At 36.9% G+C, this 20,999-nt stretch overlaps 1 protein-coding gene across 1 annotated transcript in view; it reads left to right on the forward strand.

Annotated features, from left to right (window-relative positions):
* Cmtr1 (Cap methyltransferase 1) overlaps window positions 1-20,999 on the forward strand; it is a 97,520-nt gene that overhangs the window by 15,326 nt on the left and 61,195 nt on the right. Inside the window, exons 4-7 of the mRNA XM_081728339.1 lie at window positions 5,126-5,281; window positions 10,529-10,696; window positions 13,020-13,187; window positions 20,583-20,775. Of these exons, the coding sequence (XP_081584465.1) occupies window positions 5,126-5,281; window positions 10,529-10,696; window positions 13,020-13,187; window positions 20,583-20,775 (685 nt within the window). The remainder of the gene's footprint in view (window positions 1-5,125; window positions 5,282-10,528; window positions 10,697-13,019; window positions 13,188-20,582; window positions 20,776-20,999) is intronic.

The following is a 20,999-nucleotide window of genomic DNA, read 5'->3' on the forward strand; positions in this document are numbered from 1 at the left end:
CCACTGTTCTGTACGCAGTGCTAATGAGTCTGAATTGATCCTGTAATGCTGGAGTCTGTCATAATTCCGTCTCTCTTATTGAGAACTGTATGTTGATCTTTTATGAGTAACTCAGACTCATTAAGAATTTCTACAAGCGAAAGGATGGCTGATATCTGTATAATAGATAAAAAGAAGAATGATCTTGTTTGTAATCACATGGCGGGAAAATAACTGAACTGTTGGAAGTGAATTTCGGCATATAGTTACTATCTACTTCGAAATTGGTCTTTAATACTCGTTTTGATTTAAATGCGCATCGTAAAGGGTTAGAGAGGGGCTCGAAATTTATGCCAAAAACAGAATATCAAGCCTTCAAGCTTCTCGTTAAAAATAAGCAGACACGTGTCCCAGCGTTCTCGAAAATTCCGCTGTAATGGGGCAGGGGAAATTTCAACAGGGGATGAACAAAATATGAAAACACTTGAAAAATTGCACATTACCTTTATTAATAACGAGAAGGATCTTGTTTGGCATGCAGAACGGCCTGCAGTCGACGGGGAATGGAGAAATACGGGTCGCGTATGGTTGTCAAAGGGATGTTGGACCATTCTTCCGCTAAAGCAGCTGCAACTTGTAGAGACGACGGTGATGGGTAGCGAGCTTTCACCTTGGTCTCCACAAAACTGATCACAAAATCTCATTAATATTGAGATTTGACGATTGTGGAGGCCATGACGTGACACTTACATCTTCGAGCTCATCAAACCAGTTCTGAACGATGAACAGGGACTCTTGTCATCTTGAAACACGGCATTACCATTAGGGAACAGAGTTTGCACCATGCGATGCAGGTAGTCATTTAAAATGGTTACCTAGTCCTTAGCAGTGACATCCCATATAGACTGATGATGAGTCCGGCAGAATACCAGGATATAGCTGCCCAAATCATCACTGAATCACCGCCATGCTTCACCCTTGGTAACAGACAGTCTGTATCGTACGCTTATGCTGGCATTCTTCACACGTAAACTCTTCCAGCAGTTGGAAACAATGTAAAGGAAGACTCATCCAACCAGATGATAGTCTTCCATTGCTCTATTGTCCAATTTTTATGGGCGTTGCACCACTGTCTTCGTATAGCAGCATGGTCAACAGTCAAGAGTAGTTTGGGAATTGCAGATCTGCCATAAATACTCTGCTTTTGGAGTTCTCTTGTGACTTTTGACGCTAATAAGGTTTGTAAGCATTGTATTCAGCTAAGCTGTGACTTTTGGTGCCTTGGTGATCTTCTGCTTGGTCACAATCGTACCCAATGTGCGGCTGTCTCTGTCACGCAGCACACACTTGCGTCTACACTGGTGCTTCGCTGATGCGGTTTTTCCAAAACATTCGTAGGCAGCCATGATCTTCGAAACGTTGCCTCTTTATACACCAAACATTTCCGTTACTTTCGTCACAGAAGTTCCCACCGTACGCGCACCCACAATTTGCCCTCTTTGAAACTGTTAGCTCAGACATGATTCACGATAACCTGCACGGACCGGTCGCTGATCTGTAATTGGACCATCTGCTCAATTGGTCAGGTTGTGTACCCACGATGTACCGGTGATCACAGGGACACCTACCATTCAGACGCAAATCGTGTTTGAAATAGCTACCTTTTTATCCCAGGTGTTTCCATATTTTTGTCAGTCCCCTTTATATCTTAATTTCCCACTTTGTATTCAGAATGTTTTAAAATTTAATTTTTTAACACAGTTACTTTGAGTTGCTCTAGGTTCTTTATCATTGTACTTTGATTTATATATGTATTCTAGGGAGGAATACGCATGTATAGTATATACAAATATTTTCCATAAACCTATTTTTCCCGTGCGAAGAAGGGACATTTCAACTAGTTTGTCATAAAATAGCCTCGTTTACCTGTTCCGTTGGTTCGTTTGTCTTGGATTTTATCGTCTTCATGATTTTACGGAAGGTATATTTTTTCATGTACTGAGTAGCGAAGAAAGATTAGGAAAAAAATCTTTAGAAGAAAATTAAATGTCTAGCGTGGTAATAGAAGACAGATGCCGCTCTGATCTGTGTGGTAATGTAATAATTTGTGAATAACATGTATTGAAAATAGATACTAACTTAGCTTATGAGAAGATTCGAGGAAGTATCAAAAAAAGGAACAAAGATAAACATATATTATTTATAGCATTGCTGCTAAAATTTGAATAACTGTATTGAATAACTTGAATGATTTGACTTTCGTATATACTTTGAATTTTTGTTATTCGGATAATGTATGATGCGACTTAGTGGATTTAGGAAAAAAGCTAAATCGCGAGTTCTAAGCTATTTTAAATAAATGTATACTTTATATACAAGGGCTGTTCATTTAACTCCAAGACTGATGCTGTAAATAATCATTGGGAGACTTACCACTTACTTGTTCGTGTCCCTTTCGGCGTTCTTTCCTACTTACCTTCACACCGATTCCAATGTTGTCGCCATCACTGAAAACAGTCCTGGAATTCTTGTTGTGGAGTGCGACGAGTTCCTCGTCGTGTTATGGTGAATGTCTTCGATTGTCAAGTCGTTTCTTTTTTAATGTGGATTTCAATGTAGGAAACACGAAAATGTTATACGGAGCTAGATGTGACAAATAAGGAGATGGCGTACAACAGGGATATTGTGTTTGACCAAGAAGTCGGACACAATTCCTTACCTAGTTATATCATAAATACTGTCACAAGTTTGAATGCGAATAACATATACCACCACGGCAATTTATTTTGGTCATGTTTTACATTGATATGTTGTACACCGGACACACCAATCATTTTTCGAAATGTCCCCCCTTGGCCTTGATGCAGGCACGAAGTCTGTCCGGCCACTGGTCAATGGCATTATGCACCACGTCCATGGGAAAATTGTTAACTGCTCAGGTCAAGGATTGTTTCAGACTGTCGACAGATGGATGCCGTTTATGGCAGACCTTTGCCTAAAGGATTGCCCAAAGTGTGAAGGTCCGGGCTGCTAGAAGGCCAATCAGCGGTAGAAATGAAGTCGAGGACGTTCCGTGCCAACCACTCCTGGGTTTTCGCTTTGTGGCCTGGAGCGGAATCCTGCTGGAAGGTCCATCTTTCTCCAGGGAACATGGTAGCAGACAGTGGTTTCACTATAGGTGTTAGCACTGTGTCCTGGTACACCTTGGCAAATGTTTTAACACCTTATTCGCAAAAATGCAGTTGGGTTGTGCCTGAGTAACTCACTCCACTGAGGCAAGCTGATGTGCCCTCTGAACCCGTGGAGCTACCTGAACAGCTGCAGTAGATGACGTGGCATACACACGGTCATTTTGGGCGTTGTAGGCCTGCTCAATTGTGAACACGTTTTCGTCAGTGAACAGAATTTTTCTGCGCAGATTGTTGGCATAACGCCGCAAGTCTCTTTGATTTAAGGACCCTCTGCGACATTAATGTGTGGGTCAGAAAATGACCAGTCCGCCTCTTATACGCCCGTAAATGTAGGCACTCCTGAGCACACAACACATGGAATTTCTGCTTATATTCATCTCAGCAGCCATCACACTTTGTGTTCGAACAGGATTTCTTTGAATTCTTGCAGCGACTGCTTTCTGGACCTGCGGGGTTCATACCGTTTGTGGTCTACCACTTCTTGCGCGGTCAGCTGCCGTTCCAGTCTCGGTGTATCGCTGTATGCCGCGATACACGTATCTCTTGCTGGATTGTAGGGTTTTCAAGAGGTTGAAAGTCTCACCTGCTGTCTTCCCGACCTTGTGTAGTGCAATTACTGCTACACGATTTTCGTAATCGCCCCACTCCTTGAGAACTCAGTACAATATCAACGTATGTCATGAACAGTCAAACACACACTACATGCACCTTCCTCTTTATACACAGAACAGCACCACTCCAAACTTTGTGACAGTATTTATGATATAACTAGGTAAATGTGACAAAGCATTGTCCTGACGCAAACGCGAGTGTTCAGAGCCTACTTTTCCGGCCGTTTACAACGGAATAGAAGTGTGTAACAGTTGTGTAGAACTTAGTGATTGACCACATGTAACAAATTGATTAGCCGCTATCCTGAACATGTTAAAAAACGTAATCAGTAACACTTTCGTCCGGGGTCGGACTTGTTTGGCCTTTTGGGTCTCGAGGATCAAAGCGACTTTCATTGGGATGATAGATATTACCTTGTTTCAAAGTCGTACCCGTACATCTATGATTCATCCTCTGTGATGATACTGGCGAGAAATGTCGGATGGTTCGCAGCTGTTTCCACCACATCCCAGGTAATAGAGACACGAGTGCTTTTGTGGTCCTTTACGAGAATCCTCGGCACGAATTTCAACGATTCGCGTCTCATCCGCAAGTCTTCGTGTAAGATTTGCTGACATGGGCCGACGAACATGATCTTTCCTGCAGTTCGATGAACAATCAGTTCACGATCGAATCGTACGAGACCACTGACCTGTGCAATTTTCACTTCTCATTCAAACTCACGGACACACGACCGGGATGAGATCTTCCTCCATGTATATTCTTCTATCTTGGAAGCGGGCAAACCACTGAAAGGTGGTTTTGCGACTCATTGACGCATCACCGAATGCTATTTGCAATGTTTCGTACGTCTCTTTAGGTATTTTTCCAAGTTTGGAACAAAATGTAACAGAAATTCTATTCTTTTTCATCGCCAATTTCAGAACCACACGCAATCATGTCTCACTTAACTGCTTACTTTAGGGTAACAATTACGCTGTGATGTCGTCATGAGATGTTACTAGATATATCTGCGGGAGGATTCTGACCTTCAATTAATAATTTTTGGGAGAGAAAAAATGGCTATAAAGAACATCCTTTATATTTGTTGTGTAGAAATACATATATGACGTTTTTAATTGAAAAAGTATTTCGTGGTACAACTGTCGCTTTTATTATTTCTTTATACTTAGTCATTGCATTTTTGTATTGAAAGGAAGGAAAGTAACATTATTATTATTATTATTATTATTATTATTATTATTATTATTATTATTATTATTATTATTACAAAGGTTTATTTCTACTAGTATACCAAAATAAATATGTAACATACCCTTACAAAAAATCTCCTATTCTTGTAGGCATCAATGGGCTACCAAAAGGGAAAAGGCTTGGGAAAATTCCAGCATGGACGAGTGGCACCTGTAGCCGTATCAAAGCAACGTGGTCGACGAGGTTTAGGGTTCCATATACAAGGACTAGAACCTGCAGATATACAGTGGGACTCAAGTCTGGAGGTAAGTTTATGGTTAGTGATTAAAATTATACGATCATGTAAAAAAAAAAAATAAATAACACTGGAACAGACTAAGCAGTTCTGGTGCACTGAAACAAGAGTTAATAAGGATTTAATATTCGCGTTTTTTGCTGTGATAATGTTTCGATCTATGTCTTGTTTGGTTGATTTGATGTAAGAAATTTAATGGGGACCCCAGCAACGATGATATTTATCGTCACCACGCTGTAGTAAGTTATCCCGTGCTGTCAGCCAAGTGAAAATATTGACGTCCAATATGAAATTCCACTGTTTCGAGGTTTTTTGTTTTTGGCTTGTCTATCAACCATTATATATTTTTTTCTTATTTCATAATTTTACTTTTAAAAAATCTCTCTGTCGTGGATTCGAAACTTCGATCGTTGGCTCTCCGGTTGCTGTTAGGTCTCATCTGCTGGCTTTTGTAGGAAAACTGTTCAAGAAGTTTGCTGTTCGTGTATTTAGATTGAAAATTTTCCCTATTTGCTTATATATATATACAAGTATTTAGTTACAAATATTAGAATGCTGTAGCTAATATTTATCCCTTTCGGGACGGGAAAATTTTTACATTTATAAATCCATACCAAACTTCAACGGCAAACAAAAGAATACTCACGCTCGTACGGGATTGACGCATCTATACGGCTCATGTAATCCGCAAAATTGTAGCGAGCCATCCCCGGCCGATGAAATAAAATATATAATTATTAGTGATTGAAGTTGGTACCCGTACAACCCTCACAATCGTGAGGGTACGTCCCGAATGGGTTATATAATTCCGTGATAGTAAAAGACTGAATAAAATTTCATCCCCGAATCCCCTCACCGTTCAGGAGTACGCCCCTTTAAATTCCTTTGTAATAATATTGACATTGGAAAAACGTTAACCCACATGTGATTAAATCGTTTGCTTCTAATTTATTTTATACTACTAATGAAAACAAATATTGAAAATCGCGTATCCTGCAAATGACATTTTAACAAAAATACTTCCGAATATATAAAGAAAACGGAAGTATTTTTGTTAAAATGTCACTTGCAGGATACGGGATTTTTTTTCACATAGTGGTACACGTAGTAAACACAATAAATTTTTAAAGGTCATTCAAAATATTATTAGTGCCATTTTTTCTTTCTTTATTTATATACTTATTTTCCAAATGAACTAAAAGAAAAGACCATATAGGAAGTCTGCAATTCGAGTTGTATGGTACAGAAGCTATCTCAGACTATACAGAAAAAAAAACAAAATTTTTAAGTTTACAGATTTTGTACAAGTACAGAATAGTATAAATAACAGGACACGTACAAATCTGAAAATCAGAGAAATCCAGGAAAAGTCAAGGAAAACGAAATAATATGAAAAAGTCATGTAAGTGTCAGGAAAAATTATACTTAACCTGGAAATATGGGAAATTAAGGATTTTGCTTATTAAATTATTTTTGTTTTCCGTTTTGTTTATTTGTTAAGATAGCCCATAAGTCAAACTTGGGAGCCCAAGGTTTCAGTCCAATTAATTGTGTTATTTAGTAATATTATTTAACGTTTCTCTTAGATTTTAATGTTTTATACAATGTTACTTTTTGTGTATATATTTAACAAATGTGTAAGAAAATCGTTGCAATAAATTTAAAACAATACGTAGATATGCAAGGTTATTTCCGTTACTAGCTTTCATGTAGCGCTATTTAGTTATTACTGGTATTTAATATCATTGGTCGTCGTTTTTTAAATTTAATATTTTGTGCAGTATAATTTTCGTCATTTAACATAATATCGTGTTTACTCGCGTAATAGTCGCACTTTTTGTACCATTTTTGTAGTGTGAAAATCCAACTGCGAGTATTTTACACGAGGAAAGCTGCCATTCCATTATCACTATGATCAAAACAGTTTTAAATTGTGATACATACAGCATTGTGTCAACATAAAATGGAGGGTGGAAGTAGGTTACTTGATCTCTGTTGACAGGTGGGTCACGATATTACGCATCAGTAAACACGAAAAGTTCTTTTGCTCGGATTCGCGCAAGATAAACAATTTAGAAGGAAGTCTTGTTCACAAAGACAAAAATCCCGTAGACTGCGACTTTTTTGCGGGGAAAATTTTTGGCGAATATTTTTACTTCAAACCTAAAGTGCGACTATTACGCGAGTAAACACAGTAATTTTAAACAAATTGAACAAAAAAAAATGTAAGTTGGAGAATTAGCTTGGGCAGTTGTAATACCCCCTTCTTCAAGTCTTTATTATGTCATTTTTTGTGGAATTTGGAGGAAATTGAAATATTTCATTAAAGTAATTGATTCTGTTTACTACATTTTTAGGAGCCGTCTCATTTCCTTTGAAATTGACTGAAGCAGTATCTTAAAACATTTTTTATATATCTGAATGTTACGGTTGCTCATTGGGGACAAGGATGGCCAATTTATTTACGTAAATAAATAAATAAAATAAAAAATCGATTTATGTGTATTAACTTGAAGATGTCTTATGAAATTTATTCAGTAGCTCAGGTAGGAATTCTTCGGTTAGTTTAGTGTGTGCGTATCTACTGTTATTAACCAAGCCTTTATTTCGTTCTTACAAGCATTCTTCATTAGTAGATATTTATTCCACTATGCCACGGAGTAGGGAAAATGGTTGGTCTGGCACCTGAAAATCAGGGAAAAGTATAAAAGTTACTTTGTAAGAACCCTGAAGTAAAAATATTCTGTATTTATTTTTAAAAACAACTTATCATTGCGACTAATTCGTAACATTGCATTATACTATTTCCACCATTACTTTTAACCACATAAACTTGTACACTGAAACTTCCGGAAATTGCTTAGATCAGAACTGATTTTTATTCCTATTTCAATATGTCTCCTATGGTTAGTTCATTTACACCATATTGTGCAGGAATCTTTTTTTATGATTTTACGTAAGTCTTGTTTCCAGAGTCGTGCCTTCTACTTCATTTGTGTTAGAAATAAACATTACTTTAGTACTTACTCTTTCAGTGAAACACTCGGACTGGAACTTTCTGTAATGTAATATTATATATATATATAAAAGTAAATGTTTTAGAAACAATCAGAACTCGAATGGAGTAGTTAGTAACAGTTTTCATAGCGGTCTTGCCAAGTTTCACGCAAAACTTGTTCGCAAATCTTTGTTCTAACAAGCGTTGCATTTTCATCTGCACAAGATCAAAAAAACAGTCCTCACGGACAGGCCCATCCTCACTCTCCTGATGCTGGGAGCACACTGAGCGACGGAGTGCGCTTAGCTGGGTTCCCCCACTACCAGTTCCAACCGGTTATACCGTGCTCCGATGTACAGTCGCGTCACAATAAATTTACTGACATCACTTTCAGGACAGACCTTGTATCTTTCTAAAACGTAGGAAGTGCCATAAAAGGAAAGAGTTTAGAGCAAGTTGTTTTCAGCTCAGAAATCCATCATGCTCATATTATGGCAGTAGAAAATTATAATATTTCTCAACTGAAAATAATGTACCGAAAAGTTAACTACTCTGTTTCAGAGTACTTCGTATGTTATGGAGCGTTGTGTTTCGTAAATTGTAACATTATATTTTGGTTTAGTTATTTTGTAAAATAATAGCGCAAGTGACACTTGGGATGGCTTTTAACGCTCATAACTCAGAGTAAGCTTCTTTTCTCGACTTCGAATTTTGACATTCATTAATTAATACATGGTACGGCACAAATAGTTTGTTGTGGCGCCTTTAGGTTAATTCGAAGTCAGCATTTTTTAACTATATATTTGAAATATATATTAAAATTAATATATGAGTTCTTTGTTAGTACATATTATACATTTAACTGATGCAAATTAAGAAACTTTTAAATAAACAAAAACGAAAAACAGTTTTATTGTGTATTTTAACAATGAGTTGATTGATTTATTTTATTATAAGAGTTATAGATTTATTTTATTATAAGAGTTATTGATTTATTTTATTATAATAATTATATGTGTGAATTTTGGATTACGATAAAAACTCCAGTAACTGTTTTTCCTCAAAACGATTTTACTCTAGTTAATAAATGAATTACTAAGTTTCTTTGATGGCATTTGAGATAGAGAGAGACTATCTCTCAGAAAAATAGTATATATATCTTTAATTAACGAAGAGTGTACTTCCTCCATTTATTATTTTTGGTGTCGTCGTCATGGTTCGAAATCAGCTGGAATGGTAAAAGAGTTGTTGAAAGAAAGACTCAGTTGTACAGCTGGTAATTAAAATTTAACGTACCTACCTTATATCTCAAGTTACTTAATTTACTTACGTTGTTAGATTTCACCTTCTATAAAACTATACTAAAGAAATTAGTGAAATATTAATCTTCAGCAACTTTAGAAACAACGAAATTCCATAAAACCGTTGATGAATTTCCACACTTTACCAAATCTTAGAAAGAGTATATATATATATGATATGATAATATCGATTAAATACTAATACATTGAGTTTGTGAACCTTCCCGAGAGTTAATTCGAAAAATCCGTTCCTCACTTACCACAGTTAAGTAAAACTACTACTTAAAAAAAAAAAAAAAAAATTAACACTGAGTTCGTAAACTTTATCAATCTGAGTGTATAAATTGGAGTGAATTTTCTTGGATAATTGTCCATAGAATCATATATATATATGTTTAGAAATAAATAGTCACATGTGAAGATAGCGTATATAAAACAAATTTTTATGGTAAAACAACTAAGACTACAATTTGCGTGCTTTCCTTCTAAACCGAAGGCACATGAAAACACAAATGAAAATAAGGTAGTTATGTATAGTCGTAGACAACGTTTCTTTGGGCGGTGTACGGTTCCTTTCTCGTTTTTTTCATATTATCCAATTTTACAATTCACTTATCCTCTTTGATAAACGAAAGGACGAAGTTATGAGTAATTCCAATTGTGAATAAAATCTGATGATCTGTGTTATCTCTATAATTTGATCGAAGTGTTTTCTCAACATCTTGCATTTCATGTTTCTTTTCGAAGTTTGTACTGTTTGTTATGTTGCACTTGTCAATAATTGATGTATTTCTAAAGAATTACAGCATAAAGCTGTCAATTTTAGCATGAAAGTACATAGTGAAATCAATTTCCGTACTACTTACCGCATTTGGCTTATATAAACGAATGTAAACAGATTGACTTCTTCGTTGGAAAAACTATTTAATTAAAAAGAAAACGATTTGTGCTTGATTAGGTGGTACAAGTTCAAGAAGTAGTTCACTGGCTTGAAGAGACTGCTCACACCCCTCTTTCTATCCGGCAATTGAGAAGTTGGATGAAGGAAGGCGACAAGAAATTAACCATTGATGATGAGACGACATTCTGTGATCCCGATGTTTTGAGAAATGTTCTAGAGTGCAAGGTAAGATTATATTTATCGATGGTCTACAGTTGTTCAACCTACGTTTGGCCGATTTCGTTCCTTCCCCCTCCCGGGCAGAATGGACTCACCCGAACTTGTTCGTGGCGTCCTGCAGTGTTGTGCAGTGGCTTCCTGAGAACGGAGTTGTTTTTCCGCGCGGACGACAATAACGCACAAAACAGGACCATTGTTGTGAGTGTTGTTTTAAATTTGTTTCCAAGTGTGTGGGTTTCTGCTCTGTGACCAAAATGCCGCCCAAACTAAGCCGGTTTTGGAAAAGCTATGTTGCGGCTCTTTGTGACCCTCACTTTAGTGTTTCTGTCATTAGAAAACAGTGCAAGAAGAATGGTTGCAATATCATTTTAAGTAGAATAAAAAAAATGTTATTAAAAAGTACAAGGGCAACGAAGCTCCACCATTTGGATCACGAACGAAGTTGCCTGTGAAGCGGAAATGCACCAAGGCCACCTGCACCATGCAGAGGAAACTTCGCAAAATGGCAATGCAAGAAAATCCGCCAACACAAAGGTGTATGGCTAATCGTCTTGACGTATCTTTGAGGACTGTGAGCCGAACGTTACACCATCAACTCAAGCTGGAAAAAGTCACGAAAGCTCGCGGCCATCTTTTCACGGATAGCCACCAAAAGGAACGAAAGTGTAACGTTTGAAAGCTGTACGAACGGCATCTGGCAAAACAAAGGTGGATGTACGTCGTAACGCTCGATGAAGCATGGATTTACCTTTCCGACTGCGGCAAACTGAGAGCCATCATGTATCGAGAGAAAGGCACCAAGAACTTCAGAAGGTGGGTCCGTGTCTGTAAAGAATCCTTCCCAAGAGGGTTCATGGTCGTTACTGGCTACTGTTACCGAAGTAAACTGGAGATTCGTAGGGTGGCGAAGAACTGCAAAATAAATTCCCAGTATTTTCAGGAGCAGATCATGCGGCCGATCTACGAGCATGAGATTCCAACAATGTACGGAAATGACGCCAATCTGGTGCGCATTCACATGGACAAGGCCTCATCACAAACCTCACGATCGTCCTTCGCATTCTACAGTGAGATGGAAGAGGCAAGTGGTATGCGGGTGATAACTTTCAATGAGGTGTCTGTTAAATCTCCAGATGCAAGTCCTATGGACTATTGTGGATTTGGATTGCTGAAGCGGGTTTTGGGATAACGGCGTGTGGCAAGTGTGGAAGGACTTTGGAAAGCTGTGCAAAGGGAATGGGACAAGATTCCCCTCCCAGTTCTTCAGAGAAGCCTATTACAGTGGAAATTACGCTGTCTGCCTATTGTTAGGAACCAAGGGAAACACATCGAGCACTTACGGACCTGGCGCCATGGATTCTTCTAAATTTTTAGGTAAGTCGAAATTGGCCAAATGTAGACTGAACAACCTCTGTATAATATGTATTATATATATAAGACTGTTACTTTATTGGTGTCTACAGGGCTCGTATTGTTAGTACAGAAGAATTGATAGATGGTCAGTTCTTTCATAAAGGCACCTCCGTAACAAATAAATAAACAAATGAAATCTACATGAACAACCAGTATATTAAAAGGTATTATTTCGACTTCAGATCGTTGCACCAAAAGTACAAAATGTAATTATAGTGTTCGATCTCCATGTGCCTGGTGAACAAGGTCATAGTAAGTTGTTGAAACTGTACAGGAGAACTTGAAGGCGCTATCAGCGAAGTAAATGAAATACTTTTTTTTTTTTTTTTTCCAGTACCGCTAGAAGTCTGTTTAAGGTGCATTCAGATCCAGTTATCAGTCTATTTTTAATAAGTTCGCGAACACTCATATTAGATTCAGAAACTTAATCAAGTTTTGTTGAACATAACATATGCACGAGATCTCTTGCATCTCAAACACGGCTAATATAATCCTGTAATTGAGTTTTGTCTTACGTTTTGTAAATTTGTAAGCCAAGTGTAGCAACTGCGGACACGACTTTTGTCAAACGTCAGGTATGTTACATGTCATAGAAGTATCATTTCGGAAATCCTTCATTAATCCAGCGGGACGTGATGAGACATTAAGTAATCTTTCTAGTGAACGCTTTATGTTGACCTGAATATAGTGTTACTGCTACTATGTTGATTATAGCGGAAGAAAAATGCAACTGTGCCGTGCAATGCTACGCTGCTTTCTTCTGTAAAAATAAGTAATTATTTTTTTTTTCGTTGTCTTGAGGATATTATAATATTCTATAGAACATCAGTCTTGTCTTGTAGTGTCGGAATGATTCATATATGAAACTTTAAATTTGGAGTGTATGTCAACTTAAAACTTCTGTTTTTTGTTCCAGAGTATATTCGACAAATTAGATGGACTTGAAATGCGGAAGGCAAGAACGAGATCAAATCCTTATGAGACGATACGAGGAGTCTTCTTTCTAAACAGAGCTGCGATGAAAATGGCCAACATGGATGCGGTGTTCGATTTCATGTTTACGAAACCGAAGTACGAGAATGGTGTAAGTTGTGATGAAACTTGAAATAAATTTTTGTTTGTACAATTGACACTATTTGTCGCCATCTGACCTTTTTTAAAATCACATATGTATACCACATTTATATATAAATAGTCCACCCTTTATATATAGGTAGACCATTTATCATTTTACTCCCTTGTAACTTTTAAATTGATAGACAGAAAAATGCTTAAATTTTACACCATGCAAACATTGTTTGATTTATATGCAATACCATGAGATTAACAGTGTTGGCAACCAAACATACGGTTGTGTTTTTTTTTTCAAACGCACTACATCAAGTTAATACAAATTTCAAATCTGCATATTATAATCAAAACACCAATACCACACTTATTGGTCAGTGTTCTACAGTAAGGACGCTACAGTAGAGTCACAAAAATCGAAAAACAGCCTAACTTTGGAGGTCTCTACAACACTAATAACGCAAGTGAGACGGACGGGGCAATGTACATTGGAATTATCTTAGTGATGAGTATTATTACAATGATACGACATATTTATCTATATATTAAAATGCTAGGTTTATATGTTTGTCTCCAATTCTTTCGATAATGAATCTCGAAAACCACAAGTGCTAGAAACGTGCCATTTTCACTGGTTGATTCCAAATTTTATCTAATTGAATATTTAAAAAAACATGGCCATTATCACATTTTTAGTTGTACACTGGAAGTGTTGATTTTTTTTTTAAAGCATAACATCCTACGAGTTATGCATTCCAACACCACATCATTGCATATAGGGGTTGTATATCCCTCAGGCGTTTGTTTCATGGCCAAATGATAATTAAAAACATTCCTCCAGTCTAAGACGAATCTTTATTGTTTGGAGTGTTTTGCCGAATGAACACCGTATATTACTGATTTTATAATTAATTATGTATGTAGTGTATTTGCTTATTACATATTGCATGCAAGAAGAAAGAAAACACTGATCATACATGAATTAGAAACTTCAACCGGAAGTAGGTTCAAATCTCGTAAACGGTGCGAGATATTGTAAAATTAATCCAAAAAAGTCTCCCCTTTATGGTACCACTTGCCGATTTTTATCAAGACGTCTTTCACTTGTGTCTATAAAGGAACATGTACATATGTTGTGAGGAATGACAAGGAGATTCATGCGCATATAAATGATGCGCTGTGTAGAGAGCGCAAGTTCAAGTAGTAATATATATATAAAAAAAACAAAATTATAAATGATTAAAAAGTTGACTGTTTTCGAAAGCTTTATTTCGAAAAAATGTTGAAATAAGTATAACAACAGCAATTTGATGTCTCAAACTATTCCGTAGATACGCGAAGCATAGGTAGGAGATCACTATACTTGTTAAAATAGTGTGTGTGTGGGAAACCTTTAAAATCATTGTGGCTTTCGTTTATTTCTTTGACATTACAGGATCAGTTTTTGGTAGTTGTAATTCCAAGCTCTCCTAATTACATGCTTTTAAGCAGTAGTGCAAACTTCAACAATTTTCATCATATCTTCGGAACCGTTTTTAGATATCAAATTGCTGTAAACGATACTGTGATTTTTACTACTTTTTTTTTTTTTTTTTTCTCGAAGTGAAGTCTTTTCTATAAAAATCAAATTTTACATCCTTTGTAATTTCGTTCCTATTTAATCAAAATATTTCGTATCGTGATCATAGTATTCAACACTAAGGTATTGTGAACGTACATTGCCTTGTGCGTCTCACTTGAATTATTAGTATTACAGAGGTCTCCAAAGTTCGATTGTTTTACGATGTTCAACGAACTCAAAATGTTCGTTATTGAATTTTCTCCCTCTCTCTCTCTCTCTCTCTCATTTTCTTGGTCTGTTTGTTCGTTTGTTATGTGTGATTTTTTTTTAGTTTTGGCCCCTTTATTCGATGGACCATCAAAAAATATCTAAAAGAAGTGATGGGATTTGTCGCGTCACTCTTACTACTGTTCCCAAGATATTGCCCCCCCCCCAAAAAAAAAAAGTTCAGATTTCGGGAGCCATATCTCGGGAATCGGAAGTCATAGAGATATGACATTGGTGTTGATCAATACCAATGTTGAATCAATACTTATTGCGTGATTGGTTGTTTTAAATTTAATCAAATAAATTGTGTATTAAATTTAATATACAATATAATATAAATTTCAAAAAAACAATTCTTTTTAAGTTCGTTCTGGCAATGCCCTTCGAGCATTCTCAGGTGGTTGTTATATTGTGTCAACCTTAGTTTGCAATAACGAACAATAAGGGCGGTATTGTATGTTTACAATTAATATATAGATTTGAAATAACCAGACAGTGGACCTGTAATAACGGTCCCTGACGTAGTTCCGTTTGAAAAAGCACAGCTTTGTGTTTGGTTGGGAACAGTATTAATCTGGTGATATTGCAGAGTACATAAAATAGTGTCCCTCCTGCCGATATTTGCATGGGCAAAATTTCAGCGTTTTTTGTCTCTTAAAAGTTACAAAAACGTTTCAAGATAAATAATACATCCTGCATATAAAGACAATTAAGTAACCTACTAAAATATAGAGAAATAATGACTACTAGGAAAAGATACACTAACCAGTTTTGTTAAATGCTTCATCAGGTGGACTCCATCGTGACTATATGAAATGAAACATTTGAGTTTTACATATGATTGTATATATAAACTACGTTTAGGCTTAGCAGTTTGTGAGCCTCATCGCTGCCCAGCTTGTGGGGGTGAGGTTAACCAACGTGGCCTGCATGGCCTTTCATGCATGAATAGCGCTGGTAGATACGCCCGACATTCCTCTGTAAATGATATAATACTACGAGCCCTCAACACAGCTGGATTTCCTTCAATACGGGAACCTTCTGGTTGCTGTCGTTCGGATGGAAAGCGACCGGATGGGATGACACTGGTTCCATGGATAAGAGGTAAATGTTTATTGTGGGACTTCACATGCGCTGATACATACGCTCATTCAAGTCTCCCTCTGTCAGTAATGAACGCTGGAGCTGTTGCCAATCGCAGAGAAGCTGAAAAGCAAAGAAAATACAACAACCTTCTCGAAAAGTTTGTTTTCACTCCAATCGCTATTGAAACCAGTGGTGCTTGGGGTGCAAGAAGTCTTGAATTCATTAGGGAGGTAGGAAGACGCATTTCTTGTTTCCGGCGAAGTTCGCTCCACATCTTATCTAATGCAGCGCATATCCGTTTGTATCCAACGTGGTAACGTGTCGTCGGTCCTTGGCAGTTTACCACCTGGCAAGGAACTGAATGAGGTGTTTATACTCTGAGAAGAATTGTTTTATATATAATAGTTCCTGGACAATAGTTTTTCTTTTGACGTTATAATTACATAATTAGTTCTGATTTAATATTTCTTGTTTCTGACCATGAACCGACATTAATATGTTCTTTAACTTTCAAATACTATCGTAACAGTGTAATAAATAAAACAAATTGTTCAAATACTTACTCGTTATCCAAATATATATATATATATATACTGTCCTCGTGTCACGAGAAAAACTTTGACATAGTTGTATCACATGTGTCTACGCTGTCGATTTCGCAGACGCGAAGGAGGCAGTTTCATTCAGGCACCAGACACCGTGTGACGAACACGCTATACTCATAACTAGATTCAGGGTTGCCACTGTATGAGCAATTATTAAGATTTGGAAAAAAGAAAATATCTGTAGCAAATAATATTGTACTTAACAAACAACCATTGAATACATTTTGCGAGATTTTCACTGGTACATAGCGCAGAAATAAACTTGAAAAATTACTACTTTTCGAGTTTCTTTGAAAAACTCCTTTCGTTGATATTGTTATATTTGAGGAAAAACTTACGTGTTACACATGTTGATTTCTGGTCTTTTAAAAAAAATCTACGGGAGAGGAAATACCACCGTCTGGGTTATCCCCCTCGAAAAAAACCCTACTTTTATTTCAGTTCCATTTCACTTGTGGTGCAAATGGGAGGCACGGCGGCTAAGTGATAGACTGCTTAGCTCGTGTGTAGGGTCCCTGGTTCGACCCCCGGCCAAATAACTTTGTGGTGGACAACATCGTGTCTGTAGGTGTACCATCTCCTCCCACATCCTCATTCCACCAATTCTTCCATTATCATCGTCTCCCTTAGCCTTACGGGCATAATTGTGTGACGTTAAACTGAAAAATTTAATTTACATGAGGTGCAAAATCTCACAAAAACTCAGTTACTCCTCAACCAAAACAAGACTATAATAATAATAAATAAAATACTGTACTTCTGATGCAACAATCTTTAGAGGACCACGGCCTTTCAGCCTGCTTGTGATGCATATGCCTTACAACTGGCATACAGATGTTACAATCAACGTTCTAATATATTTGCATCCCCGCACCCTGGAAATGTCATCCTGATTGGTAATTTCCTCGGGTAATTTTAGAAGGTCAACGTACTGTAAATTCACTTCACCGTGCTGGCAACCCTTGATACCACATCTTTTCCACGCGGAAAGGCCAAGAATAAACCATTGTCTACCCCACAGATTCTGAAAATAGAGTCGACCTTCGTGCCTGTCTTTACTCCGTCTCGCCTCTGTATAAAGTTTACTCGTTGCGCGAGGTCTATAGATATATATATAGGATGTTCTAAAAATGGTGCCTACTGATCACAGAGCACTATTCTACAAGTCAAAATAAATCATATCTATATCTATCTATCTATCCATATATATATATATATATATATATATATATATATATATATATATATATATATATATATATATATATATATATAATTGTATACCTTTCAGGTCATCGTCTGGAGATGCGAATTACACTATGAGGCAACGTCGCAGATAAAGAACATACATTAGCTGTACCAATCCATCAAATAATTACATCGATTCTTGCCAGATGATAGTTAGTCAATAGACGTTGATACTAGCACCACTTATTACCTTGACCGTGCTCGTGGGTTTTGTCGGGGTTCTCCCGTTTCCTCCCACTTTCTTCATTCCACCATTTTTCACTCATCTCTCATCATCACCGTCTCCTTTAGCCTCACCGGCATAACCGTGGGACGTAAAACTTATTACCTTGACAGTCAATGTAACTGTTTGATGGATTTGTAGAGGAATGCTAATGGTTCCAAGTTAATATGCGATGTTGCCACATAGTGAAATTTTGATCCCCCATAGCAGCTGAAGGAGGCCCCGGAGGACGTTCCATCATCTAACATTTTAACTTTATTTTGATGTGTAGAATAGTGCTCTGTGGTCCGTGGGTTTCATTTTTAGAACACTCGATATATATATATTTACTGATGATAGATAGATATAATTGCCCAACTTTTGTCTCTTTCGTGAAAAATAAATGCACAAAGAGATAAAATTGGAATGAATTCACCGTGGGAAAGCAGTACAGTAGTAACATTTTGGTCTGTTTGGTATGAGTTATCAGATACGGAACTCATTCTATTATGAGACCGCTTCTAAAGTTCAGAGAACCAAATTGTGTATGTTCTGCTTTTCAAATATAGTTTATTAAGTATTCTTACTATTTACATTCATGTAAATAAGTTAATCCAATAATCGAGATTTGAAAGCAATTAGATACAACCATAAGTAATTACATAAGAATTGTAAAATAACAATGATTATTTAAAAAAAAAAAAAAAACTGTTATAATGAAAATTTCAAATGAAACAGTAAATATCTATTCTTCGGTACTTTGTTCCCATGATGTTCGGCAGGTACTACTAAATCTTCTGCTTTCAAAGGCTCCAACCTGTCATGTTATGTCACTGTCTTGACGTACGGTACAGCATTCATGCTGTTTTTTTTATATATATAAACTTATGGACTGTGAGCTGTCTCTTCATACTCCTTGCTCGGTTGCTACATAAATTGATGCACCAATGATGTTTGTTTTTTCTCCTAACCTCCCTTCTCCGCAATTACAGAAGAAAGACTTCTTCTAGCTCTTTACTAGTGGGTAACGTTCCCATTATAGCCGACACGTTCCCACGTTGAATGGCTATGCTTATGCGTTGAATCAGGAAACTTTTTGCTCGATTATCTCCTGATTTAATTGATAGACGGTGGCCGATTTCTTTTATAAATTTGAGGCCTCCTTCTTCCCAAGAACCGCTAGACTCAATTGCTATTGCGACAAAGCAATAGTTATCGAGTAGATTGCTATATTTATTCCTTTTTTCTTTCGCTCTTCGAGCAGCTACGAGTCCAGCTTGTACTGAGGCATATTGTAGGTTGGAGGGGGCATAGGTGTCTGAACATGTGAAGTCCCAAATCAATGCCTTTCCTTTCTTCCAAGGTACTAATGTTATACCATCGGGTCTTTTTCCGTCAGATCGGCTGCATCCAATCGGTTCCCTCACTGCTGGGATCCCTGCTGATATTAATGCTCTTAATATTATATCATTTACACTTGAATGACGTGGGTGTCTGCCTGCGCTGCTTTTGCACGACAAACCGTGTAATCCTCTTTTATCTACAAAGGTGTTACAAATGGGGCAGTGGTGTGGTTCACATATATCTGCTCCCAACCGTAGTGCAACTGATACTCGGAAGCTCTCATTGGATAGGTGTAGGCCCAGAGATGGTGAAGGTAGAGCTTGAAGCCATGCTCCGTTTTCTGGGGACATGACCGCTAAAAGTCTGGCTTTATCTTCGATGTTATTTGTACTTATCAAGTATTTATTATATTTTTGTTGTACTTATAGTTTTTTTTTTCTTTTTTAATTATCATCTTACATTTAGTGTTTTTAACGTTATCAATATTAACATTTGGTTTTTCAAGAGAGTAAAGAGTTTTCTAAATTAGGCTTTTTGAGATTTCTTTCTTTCATTTTATGTAATTATTGTGTTTCTGTTAAATACTTCAAATGCAATAGGCGAGTCTTTTATACGTAGCACCTCCATGGTTATATGGCTAACCAACGCGCTCTGGAACGGAAAACTGGGTTCATTCCCTGAGCAAGCTTATGTGGTTCTTATCACACGTTAAAATGTAGACCCATATCACAAATAGCTTGAAAAGAGAAGTTAAACCCAAAATAAACTAAATGTATTCTTTAAGTGGTACTTGCCCTTTTTCGTCATTGCTGTTTTTCGTTCTCGTTTCACCAAAGCTCCAAGTGAAAGTGGAAAGCTAGGTACTTATAAATTCTACAGAAATAAGAACAAAGTGTAAATATATTAGCAAAATTCGTGAGTATGATGCGAATTCAATGGAACACAAAATTACTTGCCATTCAAATCAGTCAGTCGAAATGATCGCAATTATTTTTGATGTCCATGTGTCACCATGCCAAGAGGAGGATAAATATTGCTTTTGTGGCAATAAAGGTCCAGTATTTGATTTAAGCTAATTTTTTCTTTTTCTGTTGTTAGGCGCCCATGGTAGGTTCCAATGAACTGTTATATTTCGCTGACGTGTGTGCAGGACCAGGTGGTTTCAGTGAGTACGTGCTTTGGAGAAAAAAATGGGAAGCCAAAGGATTTGGTTTTACTTTAAAAGGAGAAAATGATTTTCGTCTCTCAGATTTCCATGCAGGACCTTGCGAAAGCTTTGAACCATTTTACGGTGAGTTATATGTCAGTAGTTCGTATATGTTGATGTTTGCATCATTGCCAATTTCGCTCCCTAAAAGGCTGAAATATACTACTTAACGTTTTAGTGAGTATAAAAATTATTTTTCACTATTCCAAATGCCCTAAGTACTTCTAGACACACAGCGAGGACAAAATAGTTTTTCTGTGTTTGAGTAGTTAAATTCCTGCTAGATAGTCAGAGCCAGATCTCAAGCT

The sequence above is a fragment of the Thermobia domestica genome, chromosome 10, assembly GCF_964235325.1.
Source record: "Thermobia domestica chromosome 10, izTheDome1.hap1.1, whole genome shotgun sequence".
Classification (NCBI taxonomy): Eukaryota; Metazoa; Arthropoda; class Insecta; order Zygentoma; family Lepismatidae; genus Thermobia; species Thermobia domestica.